Source organism: Orcinus orca, chromosome 8 (genome assembly GCF_937001465.1).
Source record: "Orcinus orca chromosome 8, mOrcOrc1.1, whole genome shotgun sequence".
NCBI lineage: Eukaryota > Metazoa > Chordata > Mammalia > Artiodactyla > Delphinidae > Orcinus > Orcinus orca.
In genome coordinates this window covers 47051839-47073403 of record NC_064566.1, presented here as the reverse complement: position 1 = coordinate 47073403, position 21565 = coordinate 47051839, and the positions used below count along the sequence as shown (strand labels likewise).

Sequence of the window (21565 nt, the reverse complement as noted above, 5' to 3'; positions counted from 1 at the left end):
GGCTGATTGAATCAAACCCATTCCTCAGCAGAGGGTCTGCAATGGAGGGCGGGGTACGTGTGCTGGAGTGGGGCTTACATGGAGGGCTCAGCAATATCGTCAGGCAGCACTGCGGAGCCCCGCTGGACATCTCAGCCCCCTTCAGAATCATTAATGAAGCCGGGGGCAGACAGAGGCTCCAGGAATATTAGTCAGGGTCCCCCCGTGGGTGGGTCTAAGGAAGGCTTATACCCAGGATTTGCCCCTGGCCACCAGGGGCTGCAGAGTTTTATTGGGATTTTTTATTAAGCCACCTCTTCCTGCCCTCGTCCCTGTCCCTATCCTGCTGCTTGTGTTCAGAAAGGGGAATTCTGAGGGCTTTCTGAGCAGAGAGATGAGTCAGGAAGGTCTTGCATCCGCCTGTGCAGACACTGGCTGGGATCATGCCATCTGCCCATTTCCTTTCCTCTGGGCTGGAATAAAGTCACAGCAGACAGCCTGACAGATGTCATGGGCATCCCCACCAAGTGCAAAAGTTGTGGAAGGGACCCCAAAAGTCTGTCCAAGAACTGGAGGTAGCTCTTAGAGTTGGGGAGGGGGGTCATTCAGTCTCTGTTTGAAGACCTCCAGGGAAGGGAAGCTTTAATAATAAGAGTCATCCTTGGGCTTCCCTGGTGGTACAGTGGTTGAGGGTCCGCCTGCTGATGCAGGGGACACGGGTTCGTGCCCCGGTCCGGAAAGATCCCACATGCTGTGGAGCGTCTGGGCCCATGAGCCATGCCTGCTGAGCCTGCGCGTCCAGAGCCTGTGCTCCGCAATGGGAGAGGCCACAGCAGCGAGAGGCCCGCGTACCGCAAAAAAAAAAAGAGTCATCCTTGTATGGAGTCTGCATGCCCTTCTAACACCCCACCCCGAATCTCCCTGTCCGCATGACAACCATTCAGCTAATAACAGCAATAATCATAATCATATCTAACGTTAATTGAGGAACTACTATGTGCCACACACAATACTAGGGGCCTATTATGCACCACCTCATTTAGTCTTCCTAATATCCCTGTGAGGTAAGTGAGATTTTGAGGCACAGACATGTGACGTAACCTAGGCAAGGTCACTGATGAAAGTAACAGCACCAGACACCAAACCCCACTTTGCCAGACACCACTTTTGACAACTCAACTCTCCAGACAGGAACGCCATGGCCCGGACGCTGTTCTTCTGTAGTTAACAAGCTCAGTTGCTGGGAATTCCCGGGCGGTCCAGTGGTTAGGACTCTGGGTTTCCACCGCAGGGGCTCAGGTTCGATACCTGGTCGGGGAACTGAGATCCTGCAAGCCGCTTGGTGCGGCAAACAAACAAACAAACAAACCCACAAAAACAAAACAAACAAACAAACAAACTCCTCATCTAGCAAGGTTTCCCTTCTCCCTGCCGTCCTGGACCTCCTTTCCGATGTCCAAAGCACAGAGGTGGTCTGGCCAGGAGACAGCAGTGTGAACCCATCACCTTCCACATTTTAGACACTCTATTGTGTTAATGCAGCCTAGCTGGCAATAGGTTCTTAGCAAGGGGTCCCACTCCTCCCAACACCTCCTATCCTCCAAGGTTCAGATTCATTGTTTTGAAAAGGAGCCACAAAGAATAAAGACACCAGAGATGGGGGGGGCCCCAAGTATGTACTTCCAGCAGCTTAATGAAGCCGTCAAGGACAAAGGGGTTTCAATTCCTCCATTCTGCCTTCCTGCGTGTCAGCTTCATTCTGAGGCTGGTTTCCTTTGCGGTCATAAGATGCTTCCAGTGGCAAACAGAGCTTCCTCAAGACAACTTGTATACCTACTCACTCTGGGCCAATAATAAGGGCCAGGTGTACTCTTTTGATTTAGACTGATCATCTGTGGGATGGAGGTTGGGAGTCAACCAAATGTCCACCTTATAGGGTGTCTCACGGAGCTGCTCCCTAGTTCCTGTGGGAGAGAAAAAGATGTTCAAGCTTTGACTCTACTTCAGTCTCTCAACCAGACATACACTGCTTCTTCCTGGATTTACCTAAGAGAAATTCACCACTGCAACAAAGCTGATTCTCACCAGAGGAATGCATATTCCTCCTAATAACCTGATTTTTATTTCTCTCCAATAATTATGACCTGGAATTATTGTACTAAGGAAGTGTTTGACTCATTTCTGATCCTGCTTTCACAGGCTCCTCCATTCACAGAAAATGCTCCCCCCTGAGTCTTTTGGGATATTGGCACCATTCTCAATTCCTTTCTCTGTAAGCCCCAAATGTCTTCCCTGGTAACAGGGGGTTGTACTGAGGAGGTGGCCACAGTCCATCTCAACTCATAAAAAATTGTTTACCCAATATGAACACCGTTCCTTTGGCTATTTTATTCTCTGTGCTCGCAGAAGCCCTAGGAGCAGAACATGGGTAAAAGTCTTTGGGAGGAGATACGGGAGGATGGGTTTTCTGAAAAGGGAAAAAAGCAGACCTGAGAGGCTATGGCAGGTAGAGCATTTCACCTCTGCATCCCAGGAGGGTTCTAGTATATGGTTTTTGAATGGGTATAAAAATAAGAAATCCCAGCAGGGGCCCATGAGGAGCAAGTTATGCAAAACTCACTTCTCACCTGGGCAATTGGAAGTACAGGTATCCCCACCCCTGGTGTCCGCTCCCTCTCTTTCACCCTTTACATCACCCCAGAGTGATCTTTCAAAGAGTACAAATCTGATCGTGTCCTTGTTCCATTTACAAAGCTGTGACATTTCCCTGTTGCTTCGAGGATAAAGGGCCATCTCCCCTGCCTGACACAAGGGCCCCTGCAAGCAGCCTGGCCACTCTCCCCCGGGGCCTCTGTGTTCTGTGTTGCAGACACACCGAGCTCCTGGACACCCTCCACCCAAGCCCACTCTCTCCCGCTTCTGGGCCTTCACCCACTGCCTGCCATGCTCATCCTCCCTTGTTTGATGGTTCAAGTGTCCTTTCCTCAGAAACTCTCCTGTTTGCCAGGCTGAGTTAGTCACCTTCTCTCCCTTCTTTCTGAAGCTCTATCACGACACTGACAACTCTGAGTTATGACTTTGTCACTGGCTGGCTCCTGACGCCCTTCCTTTCTGTGAGAGTTTCTGAGGGCAGGGACTTTGCTCCATTTCTTTTGTATCTCTCTTGCCTTTGCCTATATTAGATGCTCAACATGCCTTGGATAGATAGAAAAGTGGATGGAAGGAGGAATGGAAAGAGGGAGGGATGGATGGAGGAGTTAAACCAACCTCACTCTTTTCTGCCTATGTCACTAGACAGCATTCGGGGATGATTTGCGATGTCTGTACTTCAGATAAATTCTTTCACAACCTCATCCGTGCCTGTGATGGAAAATTGTGTGACATGGTACTACTCAGCTCTTTGAAGAACTGCCCCCAAAGAGGACCAAACAATGGGAGCCTGATAGGAGGTACCTAGCAACCGGCCACAGAACTCTGTCCTAGGCCATGTCACGCCCAATTTTTAGCCAAGAGATTGATCATCTCTGCTTGCAGTTAGCATTATTACCCCTCGGGAGAGGCAGTGTTTAAAAATATCACCCCATGGTGCTGAACTCTGCCACCTGTTGAACACTTCTGGTCTATCAGACCTCAGAGTCCTCCCCAGTCAAGGGCACCCCCTGCCCCGGATCATGTGCCTTGTTCCACAAGCCAGAGACCATCCAGTATCTCTGTGAGCTGCTCTCTACTTCTAGCCTACTTCGCTATGTGCCATGTGTCCTGCTCAGGAACCTATTATGGCTCTCTATTGCCTTGTACATAAAGGCTTAAACTCTTCTTAATTTCTTGTCTCCCATGTCAACTCCAAACACATTCTACCTCCCCATGTCCCGTCTTCTGTCTCAACCAGTCAACTTCCCCCTGTACCTGTAAGGGCTTCCCTCATATTTCTAGCTATTCTTTCTGTAAGAAGCAACTCTAGATCCACCTCCTCTCAGATATTTTTTTACCACACCTCCTCTTCAGAGCTCTCACAACACGATACTCATTCATTCATCCTCACTGTGGATGGCTTATATTGATGACGCATGCCTGAGGAACCACAGAGCAGGCGTCCTGCCCCAAGATACAGAAGAGCTGACTTCTATTCCCTCCTCTGCACCACTTGGCCACATTACAATGTCTTTTATTTCCTCACCTGTAAAATGGGCATATGAACCTGTGCTCTCCCAGGGAGGTTGTGAGACAAATACAGCAATGGAGGGGACATGGCTTTAATAAGCAGAGACATTTCCATTATGGGGAGTTGTCATTTGCGCTGTTGGGTGGATAAGTTCCCAGAGGGTACAGGTCTGTGACCTCAGGAATGTAGACGGTCCACAGGGAACAAGGGGCTCTTGATACCCTGCCTCTAAAGTCTCTTCAGGCCTAAGGGCATTATTTTGGTGGACAAAGGGGATACTGATGAGCAGCGGGGGTAGGTAGAAATGTGAGCATTCCTTTAGGGAATAAAGGCAACCAGAAGTGTAACGGGGATCCACTCATCACCCAGGCGGGGTCAGGAGCCCGGAATTTACATGTACTGCGGGACTCTGGGATCTGCGCCCCTTCCTCTGTGTGGAGCTTTTAGCCTTGCCTGTTTTCCTGCAAAAATCAGAAGGTGAAGCTTTAAGGTGTACAGGACTGGTAGAGCAGAGGATGGGGGGTTAGGAATACGATGCTTCACTCTTCAAAGTGCTGCTGGTGGTGAGGGTCACAAGAGAAAAGCCAGTCTGACCCCTGCTTGGCCTGAGGTAGGGCTTGCACTGTGGAGGCTTGGGGGTCCCCAGCAGGACAGGCCATGCCACTTTTCTTCTTATATTCCCACTCTAACAGGTTATGGGCTAAACACTGGTGGACATCTACTGCTGGTGGGGCTGGGAAGACAGCATGCAGTAACAGCCTACCACCACATGTCCTTTGACAGGGGACTCAAGGGCTCCCAGAATGTAGGAGGGGAGGGACCTCTAGGATTACGTAGCAAATCCCCCAGTGAACACAGGGGAGCAGAGCCAGATGGAGTTGGGAGCCCAAGTTAGAGGCCCTAAATTAAGGAAACATGTTAGGGCATCACCCTATATGCTTAAAATAAATACAATATCTAAAGTGCAAAAGAAAATTGTAGTTTTGAAATGAAACAAACTTACACATATGACAAAATGAAGACTGCCCCTTGGGAATTCTCTGGCGGTCCAGTGGTTAGGACTCTGTGCTTTGACTGCAGGGGGGCCGGGTTTAATCCCTGGTCGGGGAACTAATCCCGCAAGCCACGTAGTATGGCCAAAAAAAAAAAAAAAAAAAGATTGCCCTTTTTTAGTTTGGTTTTTCCACCTTGCATGTCCCAGACAGGAGGCAGAGGGGAAGAAGACAGGTCACAATGACGGGCGCTGTTGGCATCATTTCCTGGAGGTAGAGGCGCCTAAACAGGGGCCTCCCTTAGAATCCAGCTGCTTCTGGAGGCAGTGAGCTCCTGTCTTCCAGGCGAAGCCCACATCGTAATACTTGGAGGTGCTTTCCACCACGCTTTCCGCTCTGCGGCTGATTGAGGACCAAAGAGCTCGGCCTCAAAAAGTTCAGGACCATGGAGAGCTCCAGGGAGCTCCACAGCCCTAATCCCATTCTCCCTTCTACAGGGCCTGTTCAAGTCTTGCCTTTAAGCAGGGAAATTTTGAAGCTCCGGAGGGGACGATGCCCACAGTTCAGCACTGGTTTTCCCTTTACCCCTTCTCCTCAACACTCTCTCTTCATCCAACCCTACCAGTTCGGGCCCATCCTGCCCAGTCTCCTCCAAGCTCAGCCTTCCTGAACTCACCGGGGCATGTGCCTGGAGGGAGAGGATCCTCTGATGATGCTTCCTGATGCTTCCACTGCCCAACAGCCGGGAGGCTTCTGTAAAAAGCCACAGCCTGAGGCTGGGTGGGAGGACAAGGTACAGGATCCCTCTGCAGATGGGAAGTGGTAGTAATTAGCCTTAACAGGGAGGGAAGGGCAGCCCGCTTCATTACAGGGAAATGAGATTTTTAAATCCCATTTTAAGGGCCGGCCACATCAGCTCTAAAATGGCCTGTGGTGAGGTCTCAGAGCAGTTAGTAATTAGCTCTCTTGTTTCTAATGAAAGCAGAGGGGCGGGAGGAGGGGTCACTTAATGAACACAGGGATTAGCTTCCAAACAGGCCCTAAATAAGAAGACAGGTGCAGGGGAGGGCATGAAGGCCAGGCCAGGCCAGCTGGGCCCCAGGCTGAGGGGCAGCCAGCCTGTGGGAACTTGGAGAAGGGGGTCCAGGATCTCCTGAGCCTCACGGAGCCAGTGTCCACTCCAGCCCTACTTTATGCCAAGTCCCCCTCAGTTCTTCACTGTGAGAGGGTAGGGGTGGATGGTCGCCTGGCGTCCCCAGCCTAGAAGCAAGTGGCTCTGGTGTTAGCTGGATTCTGGAAATCCATGGCCCTGCATGAAAGGCCAGGATGAAGCAGGAGGGGTGTCCACAGGAGCCAGACAAAACAACCCTTCCTCCGGGGGGCACCTGATGGGGTGCACTGTTGGCAGCCACAGGAGTCCCCAGCCTCAGCTCTGTGATGCACAGCTAAGAGAAACCCACCTGCCTTGGTCCCTCTCTGGGCCAGGACAGTCCATTAGAAACCCTGAGGCTGAGCCTCAACCTGGACCTCCGCCCCTCAGAAGAGACCAGCCAGGCTGAGGGCGGTGAGGTCTGGAGAAGAGAAAAAGGAGGATTGGTCATGCTAGTCCCATTGTCCCGTGGCCCTCTGTGCATTGCCAATTCCTGCTTTTACAGCAAATCTTCTTTTTCCCTGGAAAACTGGTCCTGCAGAGTCTGCAGAGAAACCTACTTTCTTGATGCCTCCTCTGTGGAGGGTAGTAATTCCAGGTGTTCAGAACAAGCAGGCTAGAATCCCCCAGAAGCCATGGGTCCAGTCGACACGTCCCAAGTTAGTGGTATTATGGGGCAGGGAGACCTGTGATGGCAGCCAAGATCCCAAGCCCAGTTTCTTGGTATTTTAAGGAAAACTATTTCTTGTTAACCTGGAAAACAAAGGAAGAGAAGCAGCGAGCAGGCGTCAGGGCTGAGTGATGCTTTCTCTCCTCCATGCACTGGGTGCCCAAGTAGGATCCTTGGCTGGAACGCAGGTCTCAGGATGCAGGAGACAGAGCCCTGGGCCAGGCTGAGGGCCAGGAGGTCAGACTTCCAGACCAGGCTGCCTACAGTGTGCCCTAGCCGTTGCTTCCTCTCTGGTCCTCAATTCCCCCAAAGTGAGCCCTTTGATTAAGATGGTCCATAAGAATGGGCTAGAAAAGGTCATTCCTTCCCACTCTGTCTAAAGTAGGCCGCCCTCTAGCTCTTCAGAACTATATTTAGCTTGTTATTGATCTATTTGTTTATCATCTGTCTCCCCCACTAGGCTGGCTGTAAACTACACACAGAGAAGGACCCTGTCTGCCTTCTCCACTGGCATTTCCATTCCTCTGCACCCAGCACCATGCCTGGCATGTAGCAGACACTTGATTCATGTCTGCTCACTGGCTGGCAGGCTGGTTCCCTGACTGAATGAATGATGATGCACTGGGGACTGCCTCCCTGAGAAACCTCCAGCTCAGGGATTGGATGACTGAGAAATCTCCAGCTCAGGGATTGGATGACTGAGAAACCTCCAGCCCAGCGATTGGATGACTGAGAAACCTCCAGCCCAGTGATTGGATGACTGAGAAACCTCCAGCCCAGCGATTGGATGACTGAGAAACCTCCAGCCCGGGGACTGGATGAGCTGCCTGGAGTCCCACCACCGCTCCAACCTTGCACTGCCTCTGACTCCATCATCTGGAATTGCTCATCCCACTCAGCACCCAGCTTAGGCCAGGGCCAGTGACAGGCTCAGTTAGGATGTGCAATAAGGGACAGAAGTGCCCAAGGGCCCTCCTTACCCAAGAAACAAGCTCTCAGTTGGGGGATGGTTTGTAGTGAGAAACAGGGGTGGGGCAGGGGGTCCAGGGGCTCTGTCATGGGTAAAAGCTACTGTGCACTCCTAGATCCTTCCACTGCACAGGGCTGCCTCTAGGTGTCCATTTCACATGAGAATTACCTGTATGGAATCTGGAGTTAGAACAGGTCTGAATTCAGATCGAGGTTCTATTACTAAGTAGAATGGCTCTTTGAGCCTCAGTTTCTTCAACGGTGAAATGGGGATGATGATAATAATTAGCACCCATAGCAACGGGGGTGATAAAAATAGCACTTCCCTAATAGAGTTACAAGTGGCTCAAGTGGGTTAGGCATGTTTTTACTTATGAAAGCCCACGGAGTTTGTCCCACACTGGTCCCAGGGTGCAGTGCCCTTTCCAGAAAGCACACACCGATGCCCAGGAACAGCCTGTGGGGTGCAGTTAGAGGCTGCTGTGGGGAGCCCAGGCCTCCTGTGGGAGGGTCCCAGGCCTCAGAACAAGTGGACCTAGACCTGGCTGTATATAGTGAATGTTCCAGCAGTAACTACATGTTCTGTTGTTTACCATGAGCCAGTCGCAGTTGTGAGTATGTGCTGTCCATGTGACGACTCAGCTAATGTTCAAGGCAGCCCTGAGAAGTAGGTACCATCAACACGCCGCTTGTAAGGACAAGAAAACTCCTCATCTGTAAGATGGGAGTAGGTAAGCTGCCCAAGGCTGTACAGCTGCCACGCAGAGGAGCTATGATCAGAACCCACGTAATCTGGCCCCTGAGCCACATGCCACCACCATGCCACACTGCCCACCACCATGCCACACTGCCCACCACCATGCCACACTGCCCTTTGCCACCATGGTTGCCCTCACCCCACGCCTTCCCTGCAGTTAGAAGATTCTTCCCAGACTCTTTGCCCACTCTCTCTCCCTTCTCTCCTGCCCTCTGTCTCATCTCTCCCACGTCCCCTTTCTCCTCCCTTTCCTCACTCTCTCCTTTCCTCCCTCCCTTCCCCGCCTCTCATTCCCTCCCTCACCTCTCCCTGTCTCTGTGTTCCTCTGTCTCAGGTAAGTGGTCCCTGATCTGTGCTGGCAGATGGGGAGGGAGGTGGGAGAAGGGGAACCTGGGTCATTTGGGGGAAGCCTTTGGCCCCCTGTGGGGAGAGCCCCCGTGGTCCCCAAGTGCAGCAGGAGACCAGGCAGAACGAGAGGTGTGGCCTGGGAACTGCCTCAGTCCCTTTAGTACCTCAGACTCTGGAAGACAACAGTGTACCTGCCGTCCAGAACTATAGGGAACTCTGGCCACCACAGGGCTTCCCACTGCTCACAGAGCAGACCCAGGAGGTGTGAGTCTGTAAGTCAAGCTGAGGGAAGAGCCCCTGGCCCAGCTCTCCTCTGGAATCTGGTTGTGCCTGCAAAGAAGGCAGGGGAATGGGGGGATGCAGACCTCCAACCTGGGCGCCACAGGCAGCCAAAGGGCACCTGAGCCCCCGAGGGACTCACGCTTTCCCTTCAAAGGCCATAATCTCTGCCAAACCCAGTGCCAGTGGGATAGACTTGGGACTGGGCTGCTTGTCTTGGGCTCCGAGCATGTGAGTTCAGAGAATCGGGGTCTAGGCAGCACCTACTGGAAGCCTTGGGTAGGTGTGCAGCCTGGGGTCTGGAGAGAGGGAGAAACCAGTGTTTTGGGGAACCCAGCAGCACAGAGGGTTTCCATCAATTCTCAGAAAGACGGATGCTGACCCAGAATAAAAACCATTTTGTAGAGTCCAGAATATTTGAATCCAGGTCTTTTTCCCCCCACTGGAAATAGGTTTTAAAAGCTAATTTCTCTCCCTCCTTTCTGAGGCCTGGCCCAGCTTCTCCCTCTTCCTGCTACAGCAGTTTCATAGTAAAGTGCCTCTCACCTCTGCCCTGCACCCCTGATGAATGCCTTGAGCAGCAATGGCGTTCCCCTTCCTAGGTGCGGCCCTGAGCCCCTAGCGAGGGTCATGAGGGTCTAACCCAGGTGGAAGGAGCCCCAGCAAGGGATGTCCCCTGATCCAAGAAGGGGGTGAAGGTGGTGAAAGGGAAAAACCACATGGTGGAAAGAAGTTTGATGTGAAACTTATCATGTGAGCACTGGACCCAGCCCCGAGGGGAGAGTGGGTGAGTGTGGCCTCACTGGAGCCTCAGGGCTCAACATGGCAGCAGAAACAGAGAGGTGTCGCTAGGTTGTGGGCAGACCCACTGGTTGGAGGGGCTATTGCTGGGTGACGGAAAATGGCCCCAACAGGAGGGAGCTCAGGAACAATCTACTCTGGAGGTACCAAGGGTCTGAAGAGATCTGGACACCCTTCAACCTCGTGTCTGGGGGTAGGAGGTTGCTACCTTTGCTGGGTTAAAGCAGTATGAGAGTCTTCCCCAGGGGCCAGGAGCAGAGATGAGGTTTGCTCATGAGGTGCTGATGAACCAGCACTCTTTTCTGGATTTTAGCTGTGTGTGTGCCTGTGCGCGCACGCGCACGTGTGTATGTGTGTGTGTGGGCGCGTGCACGTGTGTGTGTGTGTGTGTGTGTGTTTGGGTCATCTGATCATTTTTTCATGATAAACCAATCTTGATCAAGTATTTTTCTGGACCAACTTACCTTCGTATCAGCTCATCTTTATTCATTCATTTTTAGCTAATTATAGTTTGGGAGGTAACATAGAGCTAAATACTGACATGCAGACTGACAGAATTCTCTCACTGGAACTTTCACCAAGAGTGACGCACAGTCACAGCTACAAAGCATCTTTCCTTAACCTACCCTCACCTGGTGGCAGCACCCGCAGATGGGTGGTGCTGGAGATCACTCAGTGCCAGGTTTAGTCTGGCCTTGACTATCTCTGACAGCTTTAAGGGCGAGAGCAGTTACCTCCATGTAGAGGTGAGATTTCCCAGGCAGGAATTTCACGTGGATTCCACCCGTGGCTCCTACATGTCTCATGATATGGGGCATGGTTTCTGGGACCAGGCCCAGGAGAAGAGGACCCATACGAGATTCCATGATGGGCCCTGCAGCAGTGTCAAGGTTAGAATCCAACTCCTTTCCAAACACAGACGATGTGGTCCAGCTTCAGACCAAGGAGCGGGGGCATAAGCAGGTGTCATGTTCCATGGGTCCCAGGCCCCTTGTTAGAGTATCTCTGACACCAGGGCACTAAGGAAAGCAGGTGGGGAGATGGGGTCCCAGGGGCTGGCTGGGGATGGAGGGGATCTGTGCATAGCTAGTGCAAGGCTTTCCACATCCCCACTACCCACAAGCCCCAGGCCGAGGCTTGAGCTGCCACAGCCTCTAATGGTTCACGTTCAGTGCTCCCTGGCTTCCTCAACTTCAATCCTCTGTGGTGAGCTACGGCCTCAAGGAGACCCAGGTCAGGACCATTCATGCCCTACACTTAAACAAGTTTCTCATACACAGTGGCTGGGGAGGCCAGGCTTTTCCTGGGTTTCCTCTGGGGGTTGCAAATCCTCTCCAGGTGCATAATCCCCGGCCCCCAGTAGCCATTCCAGCCCCAGCTTGGTTGTCCTGCTACAGAGAGAGATTGGTCTCCTCTCTGGCTCTCTCTCCTCCCCCCTACCATTGGTTCTACACCTGCCGAGGCAACGCCTGTGTGGCCTCTTCCTGGGGGCAGCTGTGGACTGCTATGGGTCTTCCTGTGCAAAGGGTTTCCTACTCACGACCTCATGATATCCAGGATGGTGACCCCAGCTCACGTAAGCACAGCACTTCACAGTGTAGATCTCAGCCTTGCAGCTGTCCCAGGACACAGATCATCCCCATTTCCTGGATGAGGATGGTAAGTGGAGCCATGATGCTGAACTTGGAACGTTCCATGTTAGGCTGAGGAAGCCCCCTGTCCAGGTATGGGGCAAGCAGAGTGGGGCTGGGGTCATCTTAGAAGGCCAGCTCTGCTCCTGGGGGCTTTCAAAGCCCGGCTGCCTGACTTTGAGTCGATCTCATTGTGAGTGAATTAATTGTTGTGCAACCTACAGTGTGAGACAAGTTAATTACATAATTACTGCAAAATGACACGTTATTTCATGGCTGCAATATGGTAACTCTGTTGGAAACAATTGTAATTGCCCAGAAACTGCATTCGAGTGGCTCCGTTATCTCTCGATAACCATGTAATTAACTTGTTACAACTTTATCTGCAGCAGACTCCGAAGTTAGGACTTGGGTCCTTGGGGTGTGCACAGCCAACCTAGACATAAGGGCCCAGGGAGGGTCTGGCATTGAGGGCTCTGCTACAGTCCAGGGAAATAATGTTCATGTTGAGCGAGAAAAAAAGCCCTCATTACAGACTCCAGCCTCAAGCTCATGTGCTCAAACCCATTCACAATCTCACATGGTCACACACAGACGACAGCTCCCTGGTCTCACCAGACCCACTCAAATATACCCACCAGACTCACTCAAATATACCCACTGCAGCCTCTCTTTTCTCTCACGTACATGGGTGCGGCTCCTTCATAGAAAGTGGAAGCCACAAAGTAGAGAACTCCTACCCCAAGATCTTTGGCCCTAAAGATCCCTTCCCACGGACTGGGCCACTGGTCACAAAACCGTATCTTGGAGACGTAGCCTCCTCCAAGCGCCCATAAGAGCTCAGCCATCCTCCCGCTTCACTCAAGTGGAGGAGCAGGCCCGGGGGCAGGTGACGTGAGATGGCAGCGCATCCCCGCTTCGCCCAGGCAGCCAGTTCCCTGCCCAGGAGCAGGCAGAGGATGAGGCTGTAGGCTGACTCCATCTGGGCTCTGGTCTGTGGCCAGGATAAAAACCGTCCCTGGGGAAGGAGAAGTGGCCTGATGGTCAGGGGAGCCTGTCCATATAGCCTTCTCTGTTCAGGTTTTGGACCCAAGGAGCCTCTCTTTTTAATACTGTTCAGTGATACCTTTTCAGTTCCAGGCTACGTGCTCGGCACTACGGGTTCAGCCACGACCAAGACAGCATCCCTGCTGCCCGGGGTGAGCCTAGCTCAGCCGCTGGATGTCTGGCTGCCTTCCAGCCTGAGTACCTGCCGGCGTTCTGTCTGTCCCTACCTATCTCTGCCTACACATCCATCTACTTGTGTGTCCATCTCTCCTGCTTGCCAGTACGCGTATGTGTCTGACTGTGTGTCTGTCGACTTGTCTGACTCTGCAGTCGTCACACATGGTCCCATGTCTGCTGGAGGGAATCAGCCTGTCCCAGGTCTCCCCGTGGTGTGGTGTTCGTCCTCACCTTGATGTGCTCTGTTTGTTTTCCTGGCTTTCCCCCTTCTCCTCAAGGGCACGGACTGTGTCCAGTCCATGATTCATCCTTGTGTCTGGTACTTGCAGCACAGGGCTGAGACAGACAGATTTGCCGACGGAATGAACGAAAACCTCCCGCCTGCGTGGGCTGAGTTAACAGGGAAACAGAATTGTTCTCACTCATCCAGGGGAGCAGAAAGGCAGGCCCCAGGTTGGGCCCAGGCTGTAAGGAAGAGACAGCAAATGCTGTCCGTCCCCGTGAAGGTTAAGAGGGGTTTAAGAATGGTGCTCCCATAGCAGGGAGCTCAGGATTTGGGGTCCTACCATGGAGGCAGACCAGAGCTGGGTCCCTGTCTGGGCAGTCTGGGGGGTTTCAATGGTGGATGTAACACAGGAGCCCAGGGAAGGGAGGTTTTCATCTCGGGGGCCAGGATATATGCTCTGCCAGGGGAGGGGGAGGACACCCTAGCCCCACCTTCTGGCTCAGGGGTGCTTGGGGTTGTCCCTTCCCCTCCAGCTTGTTCCCGCCAAAGCCCACCTGGAGCCACCCTGCCGGCGACGGCATACACGAGAGCCCCAGGCACACCCCCCCCCACCAAGGACCAAGGGGAGGGTCTTGTTTTACTCCCAAGCCAAGGGGAGGGGCCCCAGGTCTGTGTCAGTCATGTGATCAATGCAGAATAACCTCCCCGGAAACATTCATAAGTTTAATCCACGCCAGTAATAAAATCGCATTACATTTCTCATAAAATAAATGTTCCCATTTATATACAGAAGACAGACTGTACAGGCCCAGCCTGGCCCCAGGAGGGGTCACACACAGACGGGCGGCGCTGGAGGAAGGGCCCTTCCTCCCATCGAGGACAGAGGAGCTGTAATCGGCAGGAGAGCGGCTGGCCAGCCGGGCGGGTGGGCAGGCGGGCGGACGGACGGACGGGCCGGGCGGCCAGGCGCCGGGCGTCACTGAACCTGGGGCTCAAAGGTGCCATTGAGTTGCCCCTCCTCATAGTCCATCTGACACAAGATCATGTTGTTCTTCAGGAAGAATTTGTCTCCCACACAAAATCTGGAAAATCCAAGCAGGAGAGAGAGGCCATGGAGGGGTCCCAGTGGACGGTGACGGCTCCAGACAGGACCCCGCCCGGCCCAGGAAGTGGACGTGTGGGAAGTGAGGTCCCGGGGAGCCTGCTCCTCGAGCTTTCCAGAGGGGATCCCTGAAAGTCTGTCGGCCAGGCCCTGCAGCCTGGGGCGTAAGACACACAGATAAGCCCGGGCCACAGCCTTTCCACATAGTCAGAGCTCCTGTGGAGGTGGGAGCGGGGCTGGGGTCGGAGGGCAGGTGTAGAAATAATGTACCTCAGTGCCAGAGAGGGAGAAAGGGAGGAGGAACAGAGAAATAGGAGAAGACCAACGGAGGAGAGGGAAGGAGAGAGGCAGAGATGGAGCACAAGGAAGGGATAAAACGGCTGGCTTTTCCAACCCTCTGTTCCCCTCCCCAGCTGAAGGAAATGGCTCAGGGAAGGGCACTCTTCCTCTAAACAGGATCTGTGGGTTTCCGGGAACATCCTTCCAGGAGGAGGTGACGCTGTCCCATCATCTTCCCTCGAACCCAAAGAAGGCCCTGCTTTGCCTCTCTGCCCATCTCGGTCCTCCTCAAGCGCTGGAGGACTCAGCCCTTCCCACAAAGACGTGCCCAGGGTGTCTGAGGCCTGTAGTGGGACCCCAGGGTCACAGGCTCAGTCCCAGCAGATCCCACTTCAACCACCAGGTGGCGCTGCAACTTCACCGAGCCCTTCCAGCAGTAGGTCTGGGCAGAGCCCCAGGCAAACCAGCACTCCCTGCAGGTCCCTCTGGACCTCACTCTCTGGGAACACTTGTATGAACTCCTTCCTCACCTGAGGGCTCCTGAGAAAAGGGCCTGCCTTCTGGGGCCCGGCCCCCAGCCAGGGTTGAAGCGCTCTGGCTCCTTAGGTCCCTAGGGTCTCCCATGGGGCTCGGGGCACAAAGTAGGGGCCAAAAGACCAGAAACAAGGCTGGGCTGGAACCAGAATCACAGAAATGAGTGACCGTTCCCCAAGGGGATTTCACCCTCCAGGTCTGGGAACCCTTTTTCGCTGGAATGTCCATGCGTGCTCCTGCATGTAGCACACACACACGGCACAGGACATGCATACAGAACCCTTGTGCGCACACGTTTAAAACATGCATGCACAATACATGCATGGGACTCCTCTGGTGGCGCAGTGGTTAAGAATCCACCTGCCAATGCAGGGGACACGGGTTCGAGCCCTGGTCCGGGAAGATCCCATATGCCGCGGAGCAACTAAGCCTGTGTGCCACAACTACTGAGTCTGCACTCTAGAGCCCGCAAGCCACAACTACTGAGCCCACATGCCACAACCACTGAAGCCCGTGTGCCTAGAGCCAGGGCTCTGCAACGAAGAGAAGCCACCACAATGAGAAGCCCGCGCACCGCAACGAAGAGCCCCCACTCGCCACAACTAGAGAAAGCCTGTGCGCAGCAATGAAGACCCAATGCAGCCAAAAATAAATAAATAAATATATTAAAAAAATAAATGCATGGACACTACACACACTGCACACAGCTCATGCATGGCCCCGTCCATTACATTTGCACAGAGCTTGTACTCCACAAACATGTACATGCGGTATCGGAGGGCACACATTTGGCTACAGGGCTCAGGTGTACATAAAACACACGCATGAACATACATGCTCACAACAACATGCACACACAGAATCCGCATTTGCATGCATGCCTCCATGGCACTCCTGGTCTGTGGCAGCAGGTGTCGGCTGGGGTCTGCTGAGTGTGTTGGGTCTGTTACAGGCCAGCACTCACCTCTGGTTGCAGAGCTGGCAGGCGAAGCAGTCGAGGTGATATACATTGTCCCGGGCCCGCATCACCATCTCGAAGGCTGGAATCAGCTTGCTGCAGGCAGCGCAGTTTCCTGTGGTGCCGAAGAGCCTGCAGAGGGAAGGGTGCAGAGGGCTCAGGCACCTGTTGGGGTGGTGTGGGGGGCAGGGGGGTTGCCTCCATCCAGGGCCCCACCTGCCCTCCCCCTGGTTCAGCAGGTGGGCCTGGGCAAGAGGGAAGGAGCACAGGTGACAGTGTCTAGATTCTGCTAAGAGAGAAGGCTTCAGAGAAATCGGCGCATTCACCCAGGAAGGAGACTCTGGGGACCCAGGTGTTGGCTGACACTGCCCGTCCCCCAGCTTCACTGACAATGCCCCCTCCCAGGCTTCCACTGGGGTCCCTCAAGCACCTGAGGTCACCAGAAGAACACTGGGCTGGGCCCTGAGCAAGGACTCCAGACTCACACAAGCCTGAATTTAGAGACAGTCTGCCGATCATGGGCTGTGTGTCCTCAGGCAAGTTACCGAGTCTCTCTGAGCCTCATCTATTTCAACGGTAAAATGGGGACCATAATACATTCTTCACAAGCTTGTTGTGAAAACCGTAACCTCTCAGTCACAGCTCCTTTAGTAAATGCCTATGTAGCGTTTGCTATGTGCCAGGCACTGTTCTAAGGACTCTCCAAAGAGCAACTCATTTAATCTTGACAACAACCCTATGGGGTGGTCTTTCTGCTACCAACTCATGGTGTGACTTGCCTAACTCTCTTCTTCTTCTTTTTTTTTTTTTTTGCGGTACGCGGGTCTCTCACTGCTGTGGCCTCTCCCGTTCCAGAGCACAGGCTCCAGACGCACAGGCTCAGCGGCCATGGCTCACGGGCCCAGCTGCTCCACGGCATGTGGGATCTTCCCGGACTGGGGCACGAACCTGTGTCCCCTGCATCGGCAGGCGGACTCTCAACCACTGCGCCACCAGGGAAGCCCTAACTCCCTTTTCTTGAACCTCAGTTTATCCTTCTTTAAAATGGGAAGGCTGGACTAGATGATCCTGTTCAAAGGTGCTTCTAAAACAGGACCGATGCCAAAAGGAAGTCCCAAGGCCATCTGGCACGACGCCTCTTTGGGGCAGGCACCCCTCCTCTTAGCTGCTGGTTGCAAAGCTCTAAGGACAGGGAACTCACTCCTTCCCCATGTAGGCCAGTCCTTGGCTGAATGTTCCAGGGGTCTGAGCCAGCCAGGCCTCTGCTCTGCAGACTGGCAGCGCAAGCCCCAAGTGAGGCAAGGGGGCTGAGAGGCGGGCGGGAGGCCCTCTAATCCCTGATTTGTCCAGCTCAAGCTCGGGCGCCTGCAGATGAGCTTGGCTCCATTATTCATCAGCCTGAGCTGCCTGGTGGCTCAGATTAAGGCAGACAAAGGCCGGGCCAACAGCATCTGCTTGCCAAGAGGGGCCTTTCTGGCCACCAGTCCAATGAGAAGTGACTGCAGAGAGGCGGGCTCTGGACAGCCATTCTCAGGGGCTGAGCAGCTCAAGGAAGCCCCGCACCTACGTCCACCGCGGCACACTGGCCCACCAGGCCCCGAAGTCATTCCTGAGCCTCTGCCAGCGTCCGGGAGAATACCTTCAGGCTCCAGTAGCTGGCAGGGCCCAGGATGCTTGTGGGCACATCAGCTCTGTCGATGAGCCCATCCTGTACTGTGGTCGTCCCTCTCCAGGTCCTGTGGACTCGTCAGATGGTCTGTCACCTCCCCTCAACCTGGTAGGTTCAGCCCCCAGGTGATGTCCTAAACCTCCAGACCTGGAGACCCCTTCCAGGTTGCCGAGGGGTGAGTCCCCAGAAGCATCCTTAACCCCTCCTCCTGGCCTCAGCATCTCTCCTCCAGCCCCAGTCAGGAGCACTGAGTCACACATCCTGGTTTATAGCACCACTTAAAAAAAAAAAAATACTCCTGCAAAGGCAGAAGTTAAAAGAGAAGGTGCAGGCAGGTAAATCTTAGGCTCTCCGGGGAAACAGGGGAGCCTCTGCTGATGACCCCGCCCTCTCCCTACCCCCCGACATGCCCAGTCCTGAGCAGAGGGAGCCCCAAGAAGCCTGGCCGTGACCTACTAATTAATGCGATGGGCCTTCCTTCCCCGCAAGGCCCTGCCGCCACCCAGCAGCCTGCATGGGAGCCAAATGCAGATGCTGGGTCTCAGCCAGGCCCCTGCTTTGTGGCCTCCTTCCAGCCTTGCTGATGTCATAGACGGCCTGAGGGAGGGTTAACTGGGGAGGAGGAGCCCCGGGGAACAGGATCCAGGTTGTGGAGGAGGGTGGGTCAGAGCTCTGAGGAATGCCAGGAGGGGAAGCGGCAGTCTTTTCACCATTCACAGAGGGGTAACCTGAGGTGGGGGAAGAGCTTCAGGACTAGTTCAAACCCAGGTCTTTAAGCTCCAGCAGCAGCAGCTCTTCTTCTAGGGTCTGGCTACCTACCAGGCTCCCCAGGCGTGGGGGTGTTTAATCCCAGGGCCCACCTGGAAGATGGGGAGCTGGGCCCTGGGGAGATTAAGAAGGAGACCGTCAGGCCAGAGGGGCCCAGGGAAGTCAGAGCTTCCCCACCTGCTCCTGGAAGCCCCTCCAGGGCGTCCCTTCCCAGATTTCAGGGACGGGGTGGGTCAAAAGCACCTGGCAAAGGCAGGGCCAGAGCCACCCTGGTGCCCTCGGGAAGCTTCTCTTGGGTGCCCAATGGTAACAGATGTGCCCGCCCAGGACCTGTGCTGGGCACTGAGTCCAAGGGGCAGGGCAGGGGCGGGGATGAGTGCAGGCAGGATGCTGGGGCTAGAGCAGGGCAGAGCGGTGCCAGCCTTGGAGGATGGGGCTTTCTGAGCAGAAGGGCTGGGGGGCGGATGGGGTGGGAGGCCGCCCACCTCAGGTAGTCGCGCCGGCACAGGATGAGGTTGGCCTTGGTGTAGAGCGTGGAGCCCACCTCGCCCAGGCGGCAGTCACAGCAGGCGCACTTGAGGCAGTCCTCGTGCCAGTACTTGTCCAGCGCCTTCAGCAGGTAGCGGTCTTTGATCTTGCGGTTGCAGCCCGCGCAGCCCTTCTGCTTCCCTTTGGGCTGGACGGAGAGCATCGGCATACCTGCGGATGGACAGACAGATGGACATGGTGGGCCCTGCGGCTCCCACCTCAGGGTACATCCCTCTGCTTCTCTCTGCTGCCCCCTTCCAGGAGCCCTCCCCGTCTCCCCAGCAGCGGCCTCCCCTGGGCCTGGGTCCCGCCCTGGGGGGCCTGCATGGCACGGCCTCCTCCCCTGCCCCGTGAAGGTCCTCCAGAAGCGGCGGGAGCCCCGCATCTGCTCTGCTGCAGGGCACACAGCTAGGCCTCGGGTCCGCCTCCCTGAGTTGTTCCTCTCCTTCCAGCCACTGCCCCCTGTGCCGTGGGATCCACGGTAGGCCTGAGGTCTCCTCATGCAGCCACCACCCACTGGCTCTTTCGGCAGCCCTGAGAATGGCATCTCGGGCTTGGGGTCCACTAGAACCCCCAGATCTTTTTGCCACCTCAAGACTTCCTCACACTGCTGTGTGCTTGACCATTTTAACTTAACAAGTCAGGCTACAGCCTCTTGATTATGGAGGCGTCAAGAAGAAAGTGAGGGCTTCCCCGGTGGCGCAGTGGTTAAGAATCCGCCTGCCGATGCAGGGGACACGGGTTCAATACCTGGTCCGGGAAGATCCCACATGCCGCGGAGCAACTGAGCCCGTGCGCCACAACTGCTGAGCCTGCACTCTAGAGCCTGCGAGCCACAACTACTGAGCCCCCGCGCCACAACTACTGAAGCCCGCGTGCCTAGAGCCGGTGCTCTACAACAAGAGAAGCCACCGTAATGAGAAGCCTGCGCAACGAAGAGTAGCCCCTGCTCGCTGCGACTAGAGAAAGCCCGCACGCAGCAACGAAGACCCAATGCAGCCAAAAATAAATAAAATTTAAAAAATAAAAAAAAAGAAGAAAGTGAGATGCCCCTGTGATACTCCCAGGGGGCAGCAGGAGCTCTGGAACTCCTGGTCAATGCTTGGGGAGGTAGCTGGGCCTGGCCTAGTTGACACTTTCCTCAGGAATGTTTCTAGCTAGATTCAAACTTCCTACCTGCCCTAGCCTGAGGAAGGGGAGCACCGGTGCCCCAGCGTCCTTGCTCATCCTACCAGGATAAGAATCTTGGAGACACTGGCCCTCTCCCAGGGCCCATATGAGCTTCCCGACATACAAGGAAGTGGTAAGTACAAAAGACAGGAATCTCAGCATAGCCTTGACCGGAGGGAGGGGCAGACCTCCCACCAGGCAAGCATGTACACTCACGCATACCCCGTGCACACAGGCAAGGTGTGCAGGCGTGGGCATGTGTGTGCACAGAGGCACAGGCTCCTAGCCCCCGGCCCTGAGGCCATAGGGAGGGGCAGTTGAGAAGGAGGTGGGGACAGATGTTGTCTGGGAACCTGGACATCCACGTGGAGTCCTGAGGCTCGAGCGTGGTGAAGACTAGGCTTGGAGGGAAGTGCGGAGAGTCTCAGAGCCCAGCTGGATAGTGGGGTTGCCTTGCACTTGTCTAAGTCTAACTGACCCTCACAAGGGCTCAGATGGGTTGAGGGGTCACCGCTGGGGGGAACAGCCCACGCCCTCCTGTCTCCTCGGTTTTCCAGCAAGCCCCCGAAGACTCCCTCCCCCTGGGCCCAAGGTCTCCACAGGACCCCTGCACTCTTCAGGGCTCTGGGTTCAGCTCCTGTTCCCTGGCATTCCTCCTCTCCCTCCCTCCCCGTCACTGCCCCCAGCCCGCAGTCAGAGCTGCTTCCTTTCCCTTCCCTCTTCTGGGTTGTGACCCTTCCTCAGGCTCCAGGAGAGAACCAGCTTCCAAAGAACCTCAGTCTCAGAATCCACAGAGGTCAGGTGAGAGGTGCCCCCAGAGTTCATACAGGCAAATGCTCTCATTCTACACATGGGGGAACTGAGGCCCAGACAGTCCAAAGAGCTAGTGTAAGCCACTGATCAAGCTGGCCTCTGGGGTTCTTCCTCCCTCCTATGCTCTGTCTCAGCCTCGCTGCCTCCTCAGACTTCTCTTGGAGAGGGGGCAGCCCCCCAGCACCCGGGAGCAGCAGGACAGGTGAGGGCAGGAAGGAGGCAGCGCATCCTCCCTCCTCCAGTGCCCGCGGGGCCCATCTGTTAGCTGGGAAGTTTGCTGCCTAATTTCCTTAATGCAGCTCTACAGGTTAATTGGTCTGAGAGAGTGAGGGGGCTCAGGCCCGCCTGTGTCTCCTCTGACAGGGGCCAGCCCGGTCACAGAGCTCAGGGGAGCCCGGAGAGGCCGCTGGGGAGCAGGCCCACCCGAGAGCTAAGGGGGGCCTGAGACGCTCCTTCCTAGGCCTGGCCTACAGGGATCAAACGGGGGAGGGGTTCAAAGAGCTGGATATGGAAAGGTCTGGGGGCTCCCAGGGTAAAACTACTGTCCCTGGGGCCT

General features: G+C 54.8%; 1 protein-coding gene across 5 annotated transcripts in view; it reads right to left on the bottom strand.

Moving 5' to 3' along the window:
• Nucleotides 1-13898: 13898 nt before the first annotated feature.
• Nucleotides 13899-21565, bottom strand: part of LMO1 (LIM domain only 1) — a 121491-nt gene continuing 113824 nt past the window's right edge. For all 5 annotated transcript variants that reach the window (XM_049713982.1, XM_033404571.2, XM_004279221.3 and 2 more), the window contains 3 exons: nucleotides 18984-19197; nucleotides 16068-16193; nucleotides 13899-14270 (listed from right to left, as the gene is read on the bottom strand). In XM_049713982.1, coding sequence (XP_049569939.1) covers nucleotides 14165-14270; nucleotides 16068-16193; nucleotides 18984-19195 — 444 coding nt within the window. In that variant the 5' untranslated portion in view covers nucleotides 19196-19197 and the 3' untranslated portion in view covers nucleotides 13899-14164. The remainder of the gene's footprint in view (nucleotides 14271-16067; nucleotides 16194-18983; nucleotides 19198-21565) is intronic.